Source organism: Aotus nancymaae, unplaced genomic scaffold (genome assembly GCF_030222135.1).
Source record: "Aotus nancymaae isolate 86718 unplaced genomic scaffold, 86718_ANA_hifiasm-v0.15.2.pri h1tg000059l, whole genome shotgun sequence".
Taxonomy (NCBI): domain Eukaryota; kingdom Metazoa; phylum Chordata; class Mammalia; order Primates; family Aotidae; genus Aotus; species Aotus nancymaae.
The window spans coordinates 34,562,906-34,586,724 of NW_026988473.1; the positions used below are offsets into that span (position 1 = coordinate 34,562,906).

The 23,819-nt window shown below is 34.6% G+C and overlaps 1 protein-coding gene across 3 annotated transcripts in view; it reads right to left on the reverse strand.

Moving 5' to 3' along the window:
- ANO3 (anoctamin 3) overlaps positions 1-23,819 on the reverse strand; it is a 429,363-nt gene that overhangs the window by 157,411 nt on the left and 248,133 nt on the right. For all 3 annotated transcript variants that reach the window (XM_021665048.2, XM_064365095.1, XM_064365094.1), the window contains one exon: positions 10,993-11,111. In XM_021665048.2, the coding sequence (XP_021520723.2) occupies positions 10,993-11,111 (119 nt within the window). The remainder of the gene's footprint in view (positions 1-10,992; positions 11,112-23,819) is intronic.

Consider the following 23,819-nt stretch of genomic DNA (forward strand, 5'->3'; position numbering starts at 1 on the left):
TTTTTATTGGTGAACTAGGTAACACTATTCTGATAGCTGAATGGAGTTCACCAGGATTTCCTATATTTTTTTTCTGCTTTTAAAGGAAATTGCTTCCCTTTCTTATTCACTGGAGAAAGGTACAATAGAAAGCCTCCTGGTTTCTGAAAAATCCTGTATGTGTTAAACTTGACATTGCATTACATTGGCTCTGAGCTGCACATACGATATGACTGTAATCTGACAGCACAGGAATTAACTGTCACCTAAAAGTAAACAAGCAAATACAATTGAATGCTTTTGTCTCCATTTAGTTTACATCCACATAAGAGATGCAACAGAGGATTACATTTATTTCTGTTAAGAAAGCCTCTGCAGGGCAGCTTGTAGTTGGGACTGACAGGACACTGAACCTAAGATGTAGCCACTTAATGTATATGGTCTTGAGTTAATAAGCACGCTTTAAAATTGATTTTCCAGCAGGCTTGAGAAATACAAAAAATAACTTCACACAGTGTTTGCCATCCTTAAATAACAAATGGTATATTACTCTAATTTATAGGTTTAAATTGTCTATGGCATAAAGGGATTAATGAAATCCAATGGGTTTCCATGACTGAAACACTCCTCTGGAATCCTGGTTTGTATCATGCAAGAAATCAACCACCACAACAAAACCATAATAATTAGTTTTTTAAAACAGAAACATCGGAAATTACTAAATAAACACAACAGCGCTTTATTCTGTGGGTATTTTCTTCTCCACAGGGATAACTGCTCAAAATATTCATATTTTGATTGACTCTTTGGTGAGATTAAGAAGGCTGTGTGCCAAAATAAATGGAGAAGATGACATGGAGAGACGACGGGCTATAAGCCGCAAGGAAGAGACAAGTGTTTTAAAATTTATCAGGATCTAACTAAACACAGGGACCTCAATTTTATTATATTTTCTTAAGTATAAAACATTGAAGAAAAAAGCACAATATTCATGTCCCCTAATAAACATGATAATTTTCCAATAATGTGAACATGACCCCTAACTACCCAATTCACTTGTTTCGTGGCTTCTATAGTCCCTTGCACACACCTCCATTATGTGCAGTATAGCATAGTGCTGTTCCTGTGTATAATTCCTGCCTCCTTCTTACCAGCTATGTGATAACAGGAAAGTTATTTCACCATCTAAGCCTCATTTCCTCACCTATGAAGTGGGGTTAAAAATAGACCTTACCTTTAAGCGTTGTTGTGGTGATAGAAAAGTAGAAGTTATCATCAAAATCCCTGTAAGATGCCTAATGTTAGCTGTTGTAATCATTTAATATTATTATTATTATTGAAACTTCCAATCTAGTGTTCAAAGCCTGGAGGGCTTGGAACGTGAGAGATTAAGGAGATATATTTCAATGTGCTCAAATAACATGGTTTCTGATCTGTCTTCTCTGGCTGCTTTTATGTCTGAACAACTAGAGAACTGTTTTGATTTGAGCCTGTCATTGATTGAATGTTTAAATATCAAGTAGAATAATCATCTGCACCATTTAACTGGTGTGCCCATACATTAATTTATTGAATTTACTTTCACATCCCATCTACCTATGTATACTTTTTTTGCAGAAAAGTTATTGCAGCTCTCATTTTAGAGCTAACATCCTCCAGGGAGGCTTACCAAATACACCTCCCAAAATGAATTCTTAAGTACTCATGGGAAAAACCAATAAATTGGTGATTTGAGAAACCTCTATGTGTTTAATTACTGAGACATTAGTGTCAGGAGAGGGAAAACATCTTTGACATCTTGTTTGTTACTTTGTATTGCATGTGAAATAAGACTTCCTAAATAGACAGGCACATTTTTTTTTTCCCTTATAGTCTTTCAGGGAACTAAAGGCATCTACCCCACAAATCCATCCCTCACCTAATTGCATTCTCTCAGGTAAAACGTCTCATGTCATGATTTCCTAGCCCTCTGCTGTAGACATATTTCAGCTCTACACACAAATGCTGGCAGCTGTAGGAACTTTTGTGGAGGGTTTTATTTTTTATTTTGTGGTGGTGTATTGTTGTTGTTGTTGTTGTTGTTGCTTATTTCCTATTTTGAGTGGTAAGGGGAGTTCCCATACTGTAATAGATTGAGTTGAAAATATTTAGCCTACTTATTTTGTGATCCCAATAAATAGAAACCTAATTTTTTTACTACTTTTGCAGAGGTTTAGTGATATTATATTTGTAACAAATTATCTATTTTTACTTAGGGGTTTGTTGATACAAGAATAAATTGGAAACAGGTCAATCTAGTTATAGGAGGTTGTGAGTTATCCACACGATTATTACAATTCAGAGCTGCCTTACTTCAGAGTAATGTTTTAGGGTTTTTAGAAAGAGATAAATAATCTCTGCAAGTATATCTCCTATAATTAACTATTGAACTGGAGAAAGAAAAGCCAAGAGTCTATAGTTAAAGAGAAATGCCACAATGCAGCTCTGGTTCCACCTAGCTCAGAGACTTGAACAAGAAACATTTCTCTTTAATCCTTATTTTCTTGTTTATCAAAATGAGAATATTGCTACCTACTGTCATTAAATTATTGTGAGACTTAAATTAGATAATTAATATAAAGTGCTTACCACAGCTTCTTGTGCATGAGTGATCAGTGCATGTGAGGGTAAAGAAACTGAAATGCTACTTACAATGGTTATTGGGCTAAAAAAGGTGAAGTCCTGAATTGCTATTGTCATGCCAGTGTAACAGAATGGAAAAACTGTTTGGGAAACAAGACTATCTTATTTTAAATCCTGTCTGTTCTTTACTAGCTGTGTGAGATTGTAAAAATGTAATGACATTATGATAATACTTATGGCTTAAATCTATGAATACTTAAGTTTTATGTCCTTTGAATTTTGCCACCCAGTGATAAAAACTATAAACGTTTCTTGTATATCATTCTAAATATTATCCCCATGAAAATCAGCTAGATATTTTTATAGAATTGCCATCATACTGCACATACCGCTTTTTAACAACCACTTTCTTATTTTATTATTATACACTGTGATCATGTCCTATCCTTAAACAGTTTAGAGATTTCCAACATAGTACTGCCTTGTCAGAGGGCATTACTATTTTAAATGTTATTGTTTACTCTTAAATATGGAAGTGCTCCTCCCCCACCACAAATTACAATGTGAGAAACATTCTTAAACAGAATTATTTGGGATAACTTCTTGGTGTTTTTTTTTCCGTTTTTTGAGTAGGGTCTCCCTCTCCCAGGTTGGAGTGTAGTGGTGCAACCATGGCTCGATGTAGCCTCCACCTCTCAGGCTCAAGTGATCCTCCTGACTTAGCCTCCATGAGTGGTTGGGACTACAGGTGGGTGCCATCATACTTGGATGCTTTTTTATTTATATTTTTTGTAGAAACAGGGTTTCACTGTGTATATCAGGCTGGTCTCAAACTCCTGGGCTTAAGTAATCTGCCCTCCTCAGCCTCCCAAAGTGCTGGGATTATAGGCATGAGCTATCACACTCAAAAACTTGGCCAACTTCTAACTGCATTCTCTGCATAAATTCCTAGAACTAGGTCAAAGGGTAAAATTACTTTTAGGTACTGAACCCTTGTTGTGACATTGTTTTCCAGAAAATTTGGCTCAATGTACATATCAACCAGCAAGGAATAAAAATGGTAGCTTATAGTTTATATCAGATTAGGTTTTGTTGTACTTTGAAACATTTTTTAATTTGGTTCAAACAACATTGCTTAAATTTGTATTTCTGTAATTAGTAGTACAGCTGATTGTTATAGATGTTAAAATTAAATTGCTTTTTAATTTATTTCATTCTTACATTTATAAATTATAATCTTTGTGAATTAAGAATATTAGCCATTCTTCCAGCATGTATATATATTCCAGTATGTGAGCTGATCACCACATCTGGAGCTTATCTCTTCTTAATTTTATCAGAATTTTGACACTGATATATTTAGTATCTAAATAGTAAGTCTATCCATGTTTAATTTTATCATTGATTTGAAAAGGCCATTTGAAAAGGCCATTTTTCTATTCTGTTATTAGAAAAAACGTTTATATTTTTGTTTTACTTTGGTTAAAATATATTCAATTTGAGTATACCTCATTAGCTCTTTAATAATACATTTGTTATAAGATGTGAGATGTCATCTAAGAATATTTTAACTGTTTACAAATAATTGACTACTTATTGTGAGAATATTTGCATATTTTTGAATGATTAATATTTGTTTTCTGATGTGAAATTCTTCCTTTATAACATGTATGCCACTATCTCACATGTACACACACACACACACACACACACACACACACACTCTTGAGTTTAAGCAATCTGCAGAAAATCTGAAGCAACTCTGAAAACTCTTGTACTAAATCTTTTGGAAAATGTACACTAGCAATCAACTAATGTAGAACAAGTCCTCGCCATTTACTAAGAAAGGTTTCTGAGGGTCAAACTGAGTACTTAAATGGCACAAAAAAAAGGAGATTCCTCTTAGGATTGCAGGGAGGATAATGCCCTCTTCAGTATTTCAGAGAATACAAAGACTCTGAAAAATAGGACCAGACATCCTTTGGGCTGATGAAAAAGTAGACTTCTTAATGTTAGGTGAGAAGATAAATTTAAAAACACGGACAAATAGATTAATAAACCAAGATGATTTTCTGTGTGACCCACGTTTTACATGAAAATTAAATATTTATGATACTTAATTATATTATTAAATATAAATAAAAGGTTGCTTCAGGTACTAAAGTTAAAGAAATATTAATATTTTCTATAGAAACTGACTATCCCAACAAAGAAGAAAATTTATTCTCTTAGTGTTTCATTTCATGTATGACCTTGTCCATTAAAGTAGCCACATAGAGCCAAGTTAGTCATTCATCTTGCAGTTTGTCATCACTATCTCACAATATCTAGACAAAAATAAGAAGTAGCACATTCACATTCGGAATACTAAATCCTATACACAATTTGGAGATAAAAAGTCATTTAGACAAATGAAATAGTTCCCAACATCCACATAAAAGGTATGCTGTTAAAGACTACAAAGGCTATCTCCTTCTCACCTTCTCTTTCATATGACCAGTATCTCCAGTCCTACAGAAAATTATTTCTAATACCCATTGAGATAAAGATGAGCACCATCTGCCAATGCCAGTTGACACAGTCAAAGTGAATGGCCTTGTGATTTAATTTTAATGAACTGCTAAAATATTCATGTCTAGATTTTCCTTGTCCATAACCTCCTTCCTGTTTGATTTGGTACCTAATATCCTTTCAAAGGTGAAGTCACTGTAACTGAAAAATAGATTCATATTCCCAGACTCATTATTGGCAATATCTGTAGTCAATTTGGGAATCCTAAGTGACAGTGTTGGATCCATGAAAAATCCCAGCTGAGTCCAAAAGAGCTGCCCAGCTGAGCTTCACTAATACCCACTACAGACGCCATGGATTCTTTAACATAGGCTTATTCCTGCTAGCGTAGATTAACTATAGATGATCCCTGTAAATTGCCCACATCTAGAGGCCTCAGCTGGTATGTAGGATGTGGTTCCTTGGTGAAGAGAGGGATTCTAGTTCTCAGGATCATATGGTTTGGCTGTAGGACCTCATTATCTTCAAATGTTATTCCCAGTGTTCTTCATATTCATGAAACAGGAAAAGGCAATATTTACCTAAACCATCTTAAAAAAGAATCCCCCTCATTTGCTCTAGAATTTTGCTTGCAGTCAGGCCAGATCCTTTATTCTATGGATATTTGGGAATGTTCCTTTCCTTTTATTACAAAATGCTTCCTTAAACTGCTTAGCCATATAGGGATGAAAAAGCCTTTTGTCAAGAGGTAAGAGAGAAAGTAAACTGGTCTTAAAGAAAACTTTTATTTTATCATTATTATTATTTTTGAAATGGAATCTTGCTCTGTCACCAGGCTGGAGTGCAGTGGCACGATCTCCTATCACTGCAACCTCCGCCTCCCAGGTTCAAGCGATTCTCCTGCCTTAGCCTCCTGAGTAGCTGGGATTATAGATGCATGCCACCTTACCTGGATAATTTTTGTATTTTTAGTAGAGATGGGGTTTCACCATCTTGGCCAGGCTGGTCTCAAACTCCTGACCTCGTGATCCACCTGCCTCGGCCTCCCAAAGTGCTGGGATTACAGACATGAGCCACTGCATATACACAATGGAGTACTATTCAGCCATAAAAGAATAAGGCCCTGTCTCATTCAACACTACAAACGGAACTGGAGGTCATTATGCTAACTGCCATCAGTCCGGCACAAAAAGACAAACTTTTCATGTTCTTATTTGTGAGAGCTAAAAATGAAAACAATCGAACTCACAGAGATATAGAATAGAATGATGATTAACAGAGGCTGGGAAATGTAGGGCAAGGGGAAAGGGGATGATTAATGGGCACAAAAAGTATTTTGAAAGAAGGAATATGATCTAGTATCTGATGGCACAATAGGGTGACTAGAGTCAATACTAATTTAATTGTACATCTTAAAAAAGTATAATTGGATTGCTTATAACACAAAGAATAAATGCTTGAGGTGACAGATACCTCATTTATCCCAATATAATTATTATATTGTATACCTGTATCGAAATATCCCCTATACCTCATAAATATATACACTTACTCTGTGCCCAGAAAAATTAAACATTTTTAAAAAATTGTATGTTTGTGACTGCTGTTAACTATAAACACATTTTGATTAACAGTAATCTTGGAATTTTACCCTGATTTAATGTTTTCACAAGGAAAGCCCTTTCAAAATAGAGTTTAAAAAACAATTTTAGAAAGTTTTAGATAGGTTGCTTAAATACATGTGATTTCAGTTATGCCATTTAAAATACACTTGGGCTCCATAAAATTAAATTCCTGCTATGAATATGCTGTGACAAACTCTGGGACAATTTTGCAAATCTTCCTAGACATTGAGGAAGAATTAACTGTATATTAGCAATCATTGGTATCAGCCAATGTGTTATCCTTTAACATTTATGGTTGTCTCAATTATCTCTTGCTGAGACACAAATCATGCCCAAACAAGTCTTTGGCTCATGATTCTGTGCACAGGCTGGGCTCAGCGGGGTAGCTCTTCTGGTCTCAGTTGAGATTTTTCATAGGTCTGATTTTCCTGGCCTTTGCTGCTGGATTCTGTCATATCCCTCTCTCCCTCATTTGGGGCAGCTGTGCTTATTAACCTCTGGTACATGTTGTCTCTTCTCCTCAAGACTAGCTCTGACTTATTCACATGGCAAGAGGTAGAATCCCAAGATAAAGAATGGGAGTTCAAGATCTTTTGAGTTCAAGGCTCAGTGCTGGCATAATGTCACTTCTGCAACAGTCTACTAACAAACACAAGGACCGAGACCTGTTCAATAGATTCTATCTCTTGATGGGAGTAGCTGCAAAATCTCACTGAAAATAGAATATATATAGGAGAGAATAGATTGTGGCCAATTTTATGTCTACCAAAATGCCTTTGAAATATTTAAATATGACTTCTATTATAAATCTTGAGGCTAGCTAAATACAGATTTAAATCATTTTTAGTATTGCCTCTAATTTCTAGCATCTCATGTATTTCCCAATTGATATGCATGTCTGAATTCCTAAACTGTATCCCAGTCAGTACTTGGATAACAAAAGCTATTTACTGGTACCATACCAAGCTTTGTGCATTATAGTTTCACAATAAACAAAATATGTCTGATTAATTTATCAGTCTGTTCATATTAGATATCAAAATTACAGACGCTTTTGATGTGTAAAATGTTGAATAACTGATGTATAAATCGCATACTAAAAATTTATGATTTGAAGCAAGATTTTCTAAAGATACAACGCATTGTTCTGAAGAATTCTAAAGCAAACTATAGTTACTTATAAATACATTATCTTACACGATCATTACAAGCAGTGCATATGTACCTGACAAAAATTAAAATTTACTACCCTGACTCAACATCATTCAGAAAATATTTGCACAATAATTGAGAAGCCAAATGTTTAAACAGGTATAAGGTCTATTTACACAATTCCCAGTAAACTAGTCAGATGTTTTTCTGGATTTCTTTCTTTGTTTTTTACATTTCACAACTCAACAGTGCTTCCTCATAAATTCAATATAAGACATCACCTTGGAGGACTTGGGGTTATTTCCTATTATTCTAGCGTATAGTTGATGGCAAACTTGTTAGAAAGCTTTATTTGTTTTCTGTAATTTAATGCTTGCCATTACTCACTGTGTAGTTTATATTAGGAGTTATTATCCCCCTTTGAGTTGGTGCCCCCTTTCTGTTGACTCTTCATAAATTTGATTTGTTACCTCTAAAATGATCTCTTTGCAAATGAGTAACTTTTGGGTAGAAATAAAATATTATTTACATTATATAATATGCACAGTGCAGATTACAACCAGTACAATTGTCACCTGCGAATGATGCTAAAAGGCACAAATCTTCAGCCATACAATTATCTCTGTCTGTCTGTCTTTATTCTATCTAAACAGGTTCATTTGAAACGCAGAATTTCTATTTTGTAGGATACAAATGAGTAAAGATTATCAATTTTATAAGATCTAACTCAAAAAATATGTGCCTTAATTCTCTCTCTTTCTCTCTCTCTCTCTCTCTCTCTCTCTCTCACACACACACACACACACACACACACACACAATTTAGTGGTGGGGTATAATAAGAGAGACAAACAAATTTATAAAGCACAGGGTATACAGACACCTAAACAATAAAAATTTAGGTTATTGCTCTTTCGAGGTTTCCTGTGACAAAGAACATTGTCTAAGTAGATAATTTTGCTCTTCACTTGTAAATAAACTTTGCAAGTAGACTACTTAAATGGCATTTAAACATTTTGGATATTGCTCAAATGGAATTTGTGCTGCACTCTAAACTATAATATCGATAAAAGCAGACACATTTTAATAGAAGCTAGAAGAACAAGTCACTCCGGTGTCTCATGATGTTCTACAGTTCGAGTGAAAGTACAATAGGAGAAGGATATGTAATCAGGTAGATTTAGTAGGGCATTTGGATAGGATATCTTAGACTGACTTATTGTGGTCTGTTACCATCATCACACATCATTCTCTTATCATTAATGTTACAAAAAACAAAATATTCATACACGTTCAACTTTTTAAAATTTTGATATTCTAAAGTTCAAGTCCAGTCAAAATGGAACTTGGGAAATTGCTACTGTTGAGAAGAAATAAAATGGTGGATATCATTGATGGCGTATAGTAATTGTAGAAAAGCAGATAATACAAACTTTATTTAATCTTAGTTCATTTTCTAATTATTTGAGCATATTGTGTTTGTCTTCCAATTAGTGCTATAAGCACGTTAAGAAACAACATCTTAATTTCTCTTGCAACTCCTCCTCTCAGTTGATTTGAAACAGTGCTTTACAGATAGTAGAGATTCTAAACATCCATTGTATTGATAAGACAGACACAGGGAGGCAGATTTAGTAACCACAGAGAGATAAATGCCTGATTTACAAAGATAACTTAAGAATTATTGTGCCAGGCCAGGCATGGTGGTTCACGCCTGTAATCCCAGCACTTTGGGAGGCCGAGGCAGGTGGATCACGAGGTCAGGAGTTCGAGACCAGCCTGGCCAAGGTGGTGAGACCTCATCTCTACTAAAAATACAAAAATTAGCTAGGTGAGGTGGCATGCGTCTATAATCCCAGCTACTCAGAAGGCTGAGGCAGGAGAGTCGCTTGAACCTAGGAGGCAGAGGTTGCAGTGAGCCGAGATCACGCCATTGTACTCCAGCCTGAGCGATAGAGTGAGACTTGTCTTAAAAAAAAAAAGAATTTTTGGGCCAGAATAGTGATCCCATTTAATAAAACCAAACAAACAGGAATAAAGAAATTTGGCACAATTATCCTTGCATCTATGTATTAGTTTGGTCTCACTTATGATAGTAATATTTAGTCTCTGCCATATTTATTTACTAACACATTGGTTGGTGACTAATAAAGAGATTTACAAAATTAATCCAAGAAATACAAAATCAAATATCACAGAGAACATTGTATTAAAGAATGTGATTATTAGTCATGCAGTGAAAACTGAAACCTAAGTCATTCCTTGTGTTAAACTGCACTTAATATACAACTTTCTTTTTTACAAAGGCATTTCCTTTTTCACCAACACAAAAAATGGAAAGAAAAATAAGGTGAGCTTAGCCTGAGCCAGGATTTGTCCTGGAAATCATCAAAAGGGAAATATGGATCAGTAACATCTGCAATGATGAAAAGCAGTAGCATCCATTTAGTATTTGGCATCTGATGGGAACAGTGACATGCTTTGAAGAGTTCATGAAAGCATTTGTTTGAGGGATGGCAGGATTGTTGGGGGTAAAAGTTTTTAAAATTGAACTCTACCTCATTTTTTTAATTGGTGAACTATAATTTCAATAAGGTATTTTCAATCTTTATCATGCATCAGACACTTACATGGTTATCTCATTTTGTCTTCAAATAATCTTGTCAAGCAGACAACCAGGAGCATATTTCAAGATGAGAAAACAATTCTCAGTGAGTTTAATTAGCCTTATCAAGTTATTACAACTGTGTAGTGGAAATGGAATTTAAATCTTGGTTGATTTGATACTAAAATCCATGTTCTCATTAATTCATGCTGACGAAGAAAGATGAAGAAATAAAGCCTTAAAGAGACTATTAATGAACAATTTTACATTTCAGATTAACTGTTTTAAACATTCTGTTTGAGAAATATGATGAGTAAATATAAATATGAATGAATATAATCTCTATATACTACTTTTACTTCTGAGTTCTTAATGGTACTATTATAAAATGTATGTTCTTTTATATTCTCCAGCAGAACACCAAACATGTAAACAAATATTGAAAGGTTTTAAAAATTATGCTCTAAAAATGACTTATTGATAGTTCAGTTCTCATTACCTTTGATAATTTTGTCTTGAATTCAGACTTATCTTTGGTAACAAAGTCATTAATGAGACGAGATCGGTCATAAGTAGCATGTTCTGATTCATCTGTGTAATCCTTATCTTTTCCTAGGGCTATAAAAGACAAAGAGAAAATTACATCAATTTTTAACATTTTTCTTTCCCTTTTTTCATTAAATGTACTAATCTCTCCTCTTTTACGTTTTCCCAAAGTATAGCCTATATATATGTATATATATATATACATATATGTATATACTTATACATATGAAAATATATAAAATTTATGTGGCATAATTTTCAGATAATCCATACATTCATAAATAAGCAGATAAAAGTAATCACATGAAAGCGTGCCTGTTATTTACTAATGCTGATAATGACAGTAACTTTCAGAAGAATTAAATGCATCTGTGCTATTGAATGTATTTCAATTTTTTGAAAATAAAAATAGAACCGTGAAAAAAACATATCATTAGTTTTGAACTTGAAGACAGAGACATCTGTAAGAACTGTACAAGTATTTATTTGCTTAATTAAAAACTGCACTGATTTTGAGAGTTTGTTTTCTTAAAAGGTGGAAAAATTTGACTGAAGTGTAAAAAGTCTGAGAAATCATAGAAAATATGTTAATAAACATAACAAGAAATATAGAAGAAATCAGGGGATTGAAACAACTGCCAGGAAAAAAGAGAGAACACTGAAAAATGATGGTTACTAGTAGAATAGGAAAAAGATAAAATGCTGTAATATCAGTTACATAGAAGGATGTATGTGAACAATGAATAAGCTGTAATCAATGTAAAATAGTACAAAATAGGAATCTCTATAGTGCCTGTATGACCAAGAACTGTTGACACACTTCAAAAAATTTATATTCCATGTGATATAAATATCCCTTTAAATTCAAAAACAGACAGATTGCTATATATTTTGCCTTTTCAAACAAATCAAAACATCTTAAAGAGTTATTTTATTAGATCAGTTGATATCTATTAAGCATGAATTTTGTAATTCAAAACAATAGTGCTGTCAAGAGTTCAGTCAATTAACTTATTGTGCAGAAGAAAAACAATTTTGTTTATAATGTGTGTATTCCTCTATAGGTGATGGTTAAAAAATACTATAGCATGGTATGTTATATCATGGGCAGCTAATAGTATCAGGTTCTTAGCAGTGGAATAAACTAAAATTTTATACCATAGGTCACATTATGTCTTAGGATGCAGTTAATAGCCAAATATGTTTAGAAGCTCTAAGCATTTAGCGGTCACACTTAGACCTATTAACTATACCTAACACTTATTGATGGTTAACATTTGCTAAGTGCATGCGATATGCCAGAAACTTTACCTGTATTATTTCCTTTCATTCTGATGAAAACTTTAATTAATGAGTATAATTTCTTCATATATTTAATAATAAGCAAAAAATGAACATGGAAATTAAGGAACATGCCAAAGTCACTAAACTAGTAAGAGGTACATCTAAAACTGAAACAAATTCTGATCTGACTCCAAAGCTGATGCTTGTGAATACAGTATGTTTTCCCTAAATTTAGGTAAGTTACATTTTATTCATTCAACTTTTGTGCATTAAACAACTCTGATATGCAAGATATTCTTTTACAAGTTGACATTATAGTAGCAAACACAATTCTGCCTTCATAGAACATTCAAATAGGAGAAGACATGCAATTTTAAAATAAGTAAATTATCAAGTATGTCTTATGGTCAGTGCATTTGAGAAAAAATACTATAGATAGGAAGGATGAAGGTGTGAAAGGCGGGGGGTTGTCATTTTAGTAAAGAACATAGTAGTACTATTTGAGCAAAGATACAGAGATTGAGGCAGTTAGACACACAGGTAAACTGGAGGAAGATGATGAGCATGGAGAAAATTTTAAAATGCAAAATCTGGATTTGCACTGAACTGTTACATAAGCAAGAAAGAAACTGAAATTTTGGAGTTATTTTCTTGGAGCGCTACCAGAACCCTATCATTGACTTGTCAATTTGAAAGGCATAGGGTGTTTAGTGTTATTTCCTTTCCAATTCTCTCTCTCTCTGTCTCTCTCTCTCTCCCCACCCCCCCACCTCCACACCCCCCCTCTGCCATTGGTTATTAGAGATGCAAGAAATCCTTGTTTGGTTAAACAGCAATAGGGAAATGGCACGTGCTATTAGGGAGCAGGCACTGGCCTGTGGATCATAAGATGTAATTTCTCTTTCTAACTCTGCCACTTCCTCAACATGCAATTTCCTTTTTCCCAGGTCTCTAAGGGTCTCTAAAATTATTTAATTATAAATTTAATGCTTATAAAAGATAAAATGACAATTTACATTAATTAATGTATTTTATTTTCCATGGAACACAGAAATTAAACCTATAGAAGTTCATTACTTATTTCCTGCTCCTATTCCACTCACAATTTAATTTTTTAGGCAGAGATATTTTGTTTACTTTTTTTTTTATTCCTATAACTCATCTATTCCTGGAACAGAAATACACAGCATCATCTTGCTGGAGGGAAGCTAACTCAATTTTGAACATTTGCCAAATACCACCATATTTATGAAGTTTTTTCAGATCTCTTTTCCCCTGCCCTACAGCATTGACTAGAGCTGATCATTTTCTCTTCTAAATTCCTTCGCATTTGTGTTTTTCTTTTCTTTATTCTGCTATTCTTCCTTCTCTCCTTCCCCCTTCTTTCTTTCTTGGTGTATTAGAGAAGTCAGCATAATATCTGGGTGACAAAACTATCTGTACACGAAACCCCATGACATGTAATTTATCCATGTAACAAACCTGCACGTGTACCCCTTGAACCTAAAAGTTAGAAAGTGAAGAACAATTTTCAATAAATGAGTTTTCACAGAATAAAAATGAAAAAATATATATATAACATAAGTAGGAAAATTCAAGTAAAGAGACTAACAAATAATATTAGAGTATGCAGATAGTTCAGATAGTTTTAAATTATTGTCCTGATGAATAATATACAAAGATATTGCTAGGGCTTGGAAATGGTTTGTTTGGTCCAGGTCTCATGCTGAAATTTGATCTTTAATGTTGAAAGTAAAGACTGGTGGGAAGTGTTTGGGTCATAAAGGCGTATCTTTCAATATGTTTTAAGAACAAAACAGAGCACAACCAGAGACGAATTCTAAAATTATAATCTAAAAGAAAGAAAATCTGTGTTCACAGGAATGTTTCTCTAAGCCTATGAATAATTAAACACATAAACTATTACCATCTTAATAAACAACAACTTTATTCTAGTTACACAGGCTAAAACCCTGGGAGTGATCTTGACTCTTCACTTTCTCTTGGACCCTACATCAGATCCTTCACCAAATTCTGTTGACTTAGCATGAAGCATTAGCTCATTAGTACATATCACTCTTTAGCACATACCACTAACATGCAATGTGTTTTTACTTATTTGTCTTCATTTATTATTTGTTTCCTTCACTAAGGTATTTTTAGTGAGCCTGGCACATATATGCATGTTGTGTGTATGTGTGTGTGTGTATATGCATACACACACACACACACACACTTTTTTTCCTTCACTTTTGTTGTCTTGTTGACTGCTTTATCCTTAACATCTAGAATAGGGTCTGACACATAGTTGCCATTCAATAAATGTTTACTGAATGACTAACTGTATTTGAATGCCCAAATCCTATCTAAACTGTACTTAAATTTTATCTCAAAGCTGATCATTTATCAACATCTGATTACAGTTAATTGAAGCCATCACATCTCTTGAAAAGAAGTTTGTTAGGCTGGAGTGGTGGCTCACGCCTGTAATCCCAGCATTTTGGGAGGCTGAGGCAGGAGGATCATGAAGTCAAGAGATCAAGACCATCCTGGCCAACATGGTGAAACCCCGTCTCTACTAAAAATACAAAAAAATTAGCTGGGTGTGGTGGTGCGTGCCTGTAGTCCCAGCTACTGGGGAGGCTGAGGCAGGAGAATTGCTTGAACCGGGGAGGCGGAGGTTGCAGTGAGCTGAGATTGCATCACTGCACTCCAGCCTGGCGCCTGGTGATGGAGTGAGACTCTGTCTCAAAAAAAAAAAAAAAAAAAGAAGCCTGTTAGATTCTCCAAAACGATCTTCCTATATCCATCTTTTGCTCTGCTCTACCACATGGTTGTCAGAGTGACCCTTTTAAAAACCTAAGATAATTCATATTACATCTCTGTTCAAACCCTCTCATAGTTCTGCGGCTCCAGGTAAGGCCACGGTTCATACAACAGTCCACTGGGCACGCATCATCTAGCTCCTTACTATCACTTCCCATCCAGCTCCTACAGCTCTACCCTCATGCCCTCCAATCCAGCTGCACCAGGTTATTTGATGTAAAGTATGTTCTCACTGCAAGATTTTTGCACTTGCTTATCTCTCTGCTGATAATGCTCAATCTCTATTTAGCCAGAGTTCTGTTAACTTGTCACCTCATCAGAGAATCACTGACCATTATTTCTAAAATACAGTCCCCATAGTTCTCCCTCTGCTCACGAAGCTTTTTTCTAATTATTTTTATCGGCACCTGACATCAAATGATACACACACATATAAACACATATGCTATATATGTACATATACATCAGCATCTGGCATTGAATGTACACATTTATACATATAAATGTTATCTCCTCCTAACTATAAGTGTTATTAGTGCAGTGACTGTTTTGTTCATTGTTATATCCCAATATTTAGTTCATTGTTAATTGCATTATAATCTTTTAGTAAATTGTTAAATTAACTGATAAAGGAATGGTATGTTTATATGTGGGAATATTTTGCATCCATTAAATTGCTAATTTTACAGACTGAAAATCTACAGAAATTATTAAAATATAATCTTAAATTAAAAAAGCTATTTTAGGCTATTCTCACACATTTCACTTTAAATATAATTTTCCTTCTGAATGTAACTTTGTAAAACCATATAAATGTAAGGATAAACAGTGAAAAACTATAGTATGAACAAAATGTAAAATGTGTTATCTATTTTAACTGGGTATTGGTAGTCCTCTCTCCCTCACAAATTTTTTTTTCTGTTATTCTTGCCAGGAGTTATTTGTATCACAAAGGCAGAATTTAAAAAGCTTTTTAGAGTTAGTATTAGTGTCAGTCAACATCTGAGAGCAACAATGTAGAGAACCATATTGCATTTTGGTTAATGAAGCTAATTATTCTCCCATAAGTGAGATCTTCTGAAACACAAATGAAACCTGCTAATGTGTTTTGGTTCTTATCAAGGGCATAGATCCTTATTTTTATGAAATTTTCCACATGTGATGATGAGACATTTATTTCACATATGCCCAGAACATCAATTAAGTTTCAATTTTAAAAAATATTTAAGCAATAGCACTAAATTACAATACCAAATATTATATAATGTTTCTTCTTTTTAAGATGACTTTCTCCCACATTTTTGTATTTCTGAAATCATGGTAGTAACCTATTTTTCCTGAACGCTCTTAATAATTTGATGATGCTTCTTATAATTGATAGTGTCTTAAAATCTAAAAAGATCAGAGATTAAGAAAAACAGATTTTCAAAAAATGAAAACAACAGCTTCTGGAACAGGTGGTAACAGGGTAATTCTGATTATGACAAATAGAACTCTTGCTCTTCTCTAGTAGCAGAATTACAGGAAGGCATACATTCGTAAAAAAAAATGGGGTCTCAATGCTCAAGAAAATTGCTTCATATGTTGAAGCACAAAGGTTTATATGCGGAAGGGGAATCAATATTGGTTTCAACAAATCCAAGTTAAAATCCTAGTTTTATCATTTGTTAGCTGGGGGCAGTGGGTCAGTTATAGTTTTTTAACCTTAGACTTTAGGATAATAAAATATTCCCATAGAATAGATCCAATGATTAAATGTAAGAATCTATGCACAGTTACTCAAACACATAAGGTATTAGATAAATATATATTTTCTTCCTTTTGTTAGCTTTCTTTTGTTAGCTCAATTTTAGTACTGAGACAACTAAAAAAAAAAAGAGTAATTTAGGGCTACCAAAAAAGTCTTACCTTTCATTTTAAAGCCTACCTTTCATTTTTCAGCATCTGAAAATAGATACTGTACTTCCTTGAGAATTTTAAATGTGTGAGTAGATTATTAGTTGGCCTTCACTTACTTGCAACTGTACAAACTTTCCATACCGTGCTAATAATGGCTTGCTCCAGGATTATCAGAATAGGTGATAATACAGAGTACATGATAATAATGACCTAAGGTTATTTTCGTAATTTATTATTTATATGTCATCTCTGATAAATATTCTCTAACTTGAGTCTCACAAAAGCTTTCACTACAATTCTGCTCAATCTGTTTATAGTATAAGAAGAAATTAATATTTACATCTCCATTTCACAAATCAGAAAACTGAGGCAAAGATGGTGTGTACCCAAGTAGTAAGTAACAGAGTTGATACCTGAAGCTGGACCTTTTGACCATCAACAAATTTCATTATTTTTAAAATTAATATCTTATGGAAGATTTCTGTGAAGAATAAATTCATATGTGTTCCATACACAGCTTGCTGTGTGGTTAGGACACAATAATAACAAGGACACTACTTATTCTTTGGAGTTCCTTTGTTGTCTACTTCTCCCTAGCCCTATTGTTCTAAAGTACTACCGTTCGACAGTAGCAATGAGGGTACTGACAGAGCTGTGCTCAGTGAACACCACAGGGAAGCAAATCCTGCAGATAAACTGCTTTCCATTATGTCAGTATGCTAGTGTTTTCCACTCACCATCTTTCCCTGCACTCTTCTAGTCCTCATCCATCCACTCATGTCATTGAGTAGATAGCTGGTACCAAGCAATATGAATAAGACAGACAAATCACAATTATTATTATCTAGTGTATAGTCATCCAAAGTGCTATAATAGAAAGGAAGTAGCATCTAAATAACTATTGGGGAGGACTTCAGTTAAGAGTGATGTTAGAAAGGCAATTCTACAGCCAGGTGCGGTGGCTCATGCCTGTAATCCCAGCACTTTGGGAGGCTAAGGCAGGTGGATCAACTGAGGTCAGGAGTTTGAGACAAGCCTGCCCAACATGGCAATACCTTGTCTCTACTAAAAATACAAAAAATTAGCCAGGTGTGGTGGTGCATGCCTGTGATCCCAGCTACTTGGGAGCCTGAGATAGGAAAATCACTTAAACCGGAAGGTGGTTGTTGCAGTGAGCTGAGATTGTGCCACTGAGCTCCAGCCTGAATGACAAGAGCAAAACTCTGTCTCAAAAATTTAAATACTTTGCATGAAAGTCTATCAACCCAACTTAAATACAAAATAGGATAATATTTAGATTAGGTCCTCAGTGAGAAAATTAACAAAGCACTAATTTATAACAAGTGAGAAAACTCATAGTGATAAACGACATCACAGAGAGCAATAAAAAATGGGTGGATTCTACAGCAGACTCTCCAAAGAGGTAGGGGTGTGTGTGTGACTGCATATGTGTGTGTGTGTGTGTGTGTGTGTGTGTGTTTATGAGAGAGAGAGAGAAAGAAAGAAAACAAAAGAAAAGAGAAAGAAAGGAAGGAAGGAAGGAAAGAAGGAAGGAAGGAAGGAAGGAAGGAAGGAAGGAAGGAAGGAAGAAAGCTCTTTCATCCATTTGTCTGTCCTAATTCTAAAATTATTCTTTATGTATCTACTGTGGGTCAGGTATTATTCTTGATTCTGGGGCTAAAGGTGGCAGTCAGATTGACAAAGTTTCTGTCTTATGGAAACACAAAATTGGGGTGAATAACCTAAGTAAATAACTTCAGGTAATAAGTATTATGAAGAAAAATCCATCAAGGTTAGGAGACAGAAAGTAAGTCTGATGTGAACCTGGCTTATTTCAGTGTAGGGCCCTAGGATAAGCATATATTTATTGTGAACAAGGAACACAAGACAGCTGAGCTATATGCAGCTCGTGAGAAAAAGGAAGCATTAGGAAATGCCCTAGAGAGACCAGACCCAGATTCTGTAAGGTCTCCGAATACCAGAATAAGTTTATATTTTAAATGTAATAGGAAACCCTGGAGAGACAGGAACACAGAAATGATGGGATTTAATCTTCCTTTCATTAAAGCTTTCTGTGACTCCTGTGTGGAAAATTGTCTATAAGGAGGCAAAATTTTGCACAGGGAGATCTGTTAGGAAGTTACTATACCAGTTTACCAAGAGAAGGCAGCAGACAGACCCAGGTATAGCAGTGAATGTGGTGAGAAGCAGTCAGATTTTGAATATATTTTGAAAATTGAGGTCGTCCTGAAAAATTAGTTTCTTCAGTGTAATTCCCTCATTTCTGTAATCTTAATTAGGTTAGGAACATTAGAAGAAAGTTATTTCTTATGCCATCTTCATATAAAATGCTACTAGGAAAAAATAATGGGAATTAGTGAATATTACCTATTGTTATAGAATGAAAGCAAAATCACCATGAACTCCTTTGACCATAACTATTTAAATAAATAGACCAATAAGTATTCCACTGAGCTAAACTATTATGCTTGTAGAAAGCAAATAAATGTTTCAAAACTAATATGAACCCACTCCTGAGGAAGTCATTTTATAACATTAGCAAAATGTTGATTTCATAACAAGATTAGATAGATGTGTGTTTGGGTTGGTTGAACTGAAATTATGCTGGTCTTAATGAGCCCTAAATATTTCAGTCCTAAGTTACCTGAGTTTATAGCAGTATGGGCATGGAAAGAATCAAGCATCAGGCACTTGTTAATGGGGATTGCTGTGTCCTTGTCTTTTTCTAGCATATTGAGAGGAAAAAAACACAGGCAATGGTAGGGGGGCTACCAAGATTAGCAAATAAGATTATTGCTAATAATCCCACACGAGGATTTCAGATTCACTGCTACATGGATCAGCACTTTCTAGAATAATTTTGTGAGCGTGTGGGGGTATATGGAATGCTGCTCTGGCTTTGTGAGCTGCTTTATGAAAAGTAGAATTCAAGGCTATGAGATGTCAATTAAAAAATAAACAAAACAAAAGAAAAATCAAAAATTTCCAACAAAATTAGCTTTTTAATCAATACCCAAATATATTCTAACATGCAACTTTACCCTCACCTTGTACTTTCTGCCTAAAACTTATTAACATCTTACAGAACTAGTGTCTTTGGAAAGCACTAACCACTTTTTACCTTAAGGCCTTTGTGCCTACTGTGGTGATTGGAAGAGGCTAGGGATCAAGGTTTCCTGGGTTGAAATCTCATTTCTCCATTAACCAGCTATGTGACATTTGGCAAATTATTTTCTCTTGATGAATAAGTTTCCTCATCTGTAAAAAAAGGGCTGGTAACAGTACCTAACTCAAAGGGTTGTTATGAGAATTAAGTGAGGTAAGGCAGGTAAGGTGCTGTATAATAAGAAAGAGTTCAGTAAATTATTGTTTATCCATTATGCCATAAGAATCTCCCCATTTTTTTTTTTTTTTTTTTTGAGGCAGAGTCTCACTCTGTTGCCCAGGCTAGAGTGCAAAGGTGTGATCATAGCTCACTGTAACCTCGAACTCCTGTGCTCAAGTTACTCCCATCTCAGCCCCCGAGTAGCTGAGACTACAGTCGTGTACCACCATGCCTGGATAATTTTTTCTTTTTGTAGAAACAGGGTATCACCACTTTGCTCATGCTGGTCTTAAACTCCTGGGCTCAAGCAATCTTCCTGCCTCAGCCTCCCAAAGCACTGGTATTACAGGCAGGAGCCACTACACCCAGCCTAAAGTCACTTTTGATGATCACAAAAACAGCTGTTCAGTGTAGATATCTCTGGGCCCAGCAGAATTTGGCATGAAAGATAAGCTTAGTGAGTGACTGAATAAAGCAATGAAGAAATTTTTGTTGAACTCCCATGATGTGCTAGGAGCTATGATGAAGTCATTCCTTTTGATTTACTTCAAGTCCTACAAAGAATGGATCATTGATCCCAATTTACTAGTGAAATCACTAAAGCTCAGAGAGGTTAACTAGTGGATATGAGAATAAAGATTTGGCCAATGGCTGGCTGGAAAAATAACATTTCTTTCATGATATATACCTATCCTGTTATGGAACCTTAGTAGAAATTCAGAGAAACCTTCTCTGAATCAAGAGAGCCATGAATATTTTTTCTTTCATGGTTCTCATTTGGAACAATGAGAAATATCAATCCTCAGTGAAACACTGACCACATGCAGTTAAGTCTGCCTCAGCCTTAATATTCTCATGGGGCAGCTCAAAGTGGTTAACTGTAAAAATGAAAAGCTATTAATAAGATGTATTAGTCAGGTATCAAAACCTGTTGTTACTTTGAAATTCCCCTGCAATAATCAGCCCAATGCCAGAAGTTGGTACTCTGCACGCTAAAGGCAAACTTAGAGAATTTAACTGTTTTGCATTTAAAAGAGAACATGTATTGCCAAAATGCTTACTTATGCTTTATTTGTTTGTATTCTTGGTATATTTGACATTATTTTGCTTGATTTCTTTTCAAAGGCATTTAAAACACTCATATTAGGCTGGGCGCAGTGGCTCACACCTGTAATCCCAGCACTCTGGGAGGCCAAGGAGGCAAATTGCCTGAGATGAGGAGTTTAAGACTAGCCTAGCCAGCCTAGTGAAACCCCATCTCAACTAAAAATACAAAAATTAGCTGGGTGTGGTGACACATGCCTGTAGTCCCAGCTACTCAGGAGGCTGAGGCAGGAGAATCACTTGAACCCAGCAGATGGAGGTTGCAGTGAGCTGAGATCACACCACTGTACTCCAGCCTGGGTGACAGAGCAAGAATCTGTCTCAAAAAAATAAATAAAATAAAAACACTCATATTATAGATATGCACCTAACTCTAAAAGAGCATCTCCCAGCCAGGTGTTACATCCAGATGGATTCCTGAAATGCTTGGTTATACTACACAGTTAACTGGAGATTGTGCCTCACCTTTGTTATAAAGGCGAATACCTCATCATGTGTATGTATTTTGGCCGTGAAGTTTTTCTAACTTGAATAAATGACAGATTGATGCTGGGGGATGCTAAAATAGTGAATATGAGATACAATGCCTGGAGAGATATAAATACAGGTCAGCTGGAACTAATAACTGAGACGCACAAAAGTGATAAGGAAAGAATTATAAAGTTAAGAGCATCCAATTATGTTAAGCATTCAGAGAAGTGCTTTGTTTTATTTGGAATGGCAATCTGTCAAAAATAAAATGCATGGAATTAAATGGAAGATTTTTCATGACTAGAGTGATTGTTAAACTATACGTTGGTACTCATTTGGAGGACGGGTTAGTGAAGGGTGCTTTGCAAACTTTCCCTCCTGTATGGATATTTTGGACAAGAAAAACTTCAGATTTGTTTTTATTTTTTAAATTAGAAAACAACTGATAATATAGGTTGATCATCCCAAATCTTAAATGCTCCAAAATCTGAAAGTTTTTGAGTGTTGAAATGACACTCAATGGAAATGCTCGCTGGAGCACTTCAGATTTCAGATTTTCAGATTTGGGATGTTCAGAGGGTTAAGTGTATAATACAAATATTCTAAAATTCAAAAAAAATTCTGAAATCTGAAATACTTCTGGTCTCAAGAATTTTGGATAAAAATACTCAACTTGTAGTAATCTTCAGAATTAATTACTACAGGAAAGACTTTTGTATCTGAATTTTTTCTGATGAGATGCTCTTTTTCATTCTGTATATGAAATGAACCTGCTGGTCGCTGGCTTTCTTTAATTAAAAACACTTAATAAGCCAGCACTGTTTCTGTGCCACACATATAACAAAAATATAATAAATATAAGAAATGTGGCTAATTTGCAGTCATTCGGAATGTTACTATAAATAGCAAAATTCATAGTTTTAAAAGTTATGAAAAGTGACTTAATGCCTGCAGAGAAAAATCAAGATACAGTTTTTAGGCCAGAAATTCTTTATCCTGGCCACAATAAATACTTACTGGCAGATTGTTAAAACTATGTATACTAATTTCACTCCCCAAACCAATTTAAACTGATTTTTCTGGAACTGTGGTGCAGAAAGTATTAAAAAGCCCTCTGGAGATTCGAATGTGTAACCAGAGTTGAGAACTCCTTATGTAGGCACTGTAGCCTGGCCACCGATGAATCCACTACTGAAAACTCAGGGCTTCATTTCTTCAGGTTATGCATCAAGTCACTGACATTGCAAAATAAGTGTTGGCACATCAGTATCACTTTTTGATTAATTTGGCTTTATTTTATTTCTCTTTAATTTATGAAAATGAAAACCCAATTCAAAATAATTGTTTATGGTCAAGTTAGAGATTTGAATGTAAAGCTTGCTCAACTGAAGCATATCTTATGTGATAACATCAAAAGACAAAAAAGGAGGTTGAGAAAACTTGTCACTGTTATAAGAAAAATAAATAAAATTTATATTATCCACTAATTATGAGTCAGGATAGAATCTATGAGTGTTACCAACATTCTAAATTCTGAGTGTCAAAATTTTATAGATCTTGAAATCGTAGTCTGTAAGTACTTATTCATAAAAAAATTTGCATTTTTTCAGAATGGCAAAAATTATTTTTTATTATGTGATTGTTGCTCATCATAAATCCTTCTGTAGTATTTGCATTCCTATTTCTTAATAATTTCTTAACCTCAGAATATAATACTGAGTTTAATATAATGGTTTTAAGTTAAATAATATACTGGTTTTAAGTTAAAAACCAAACATGAATTTTTTTTTCTTAAAAAAATGCTAGGTTTTTCATAATAACACAGCTTACCTTTGCAGAGAGGGAAAGGA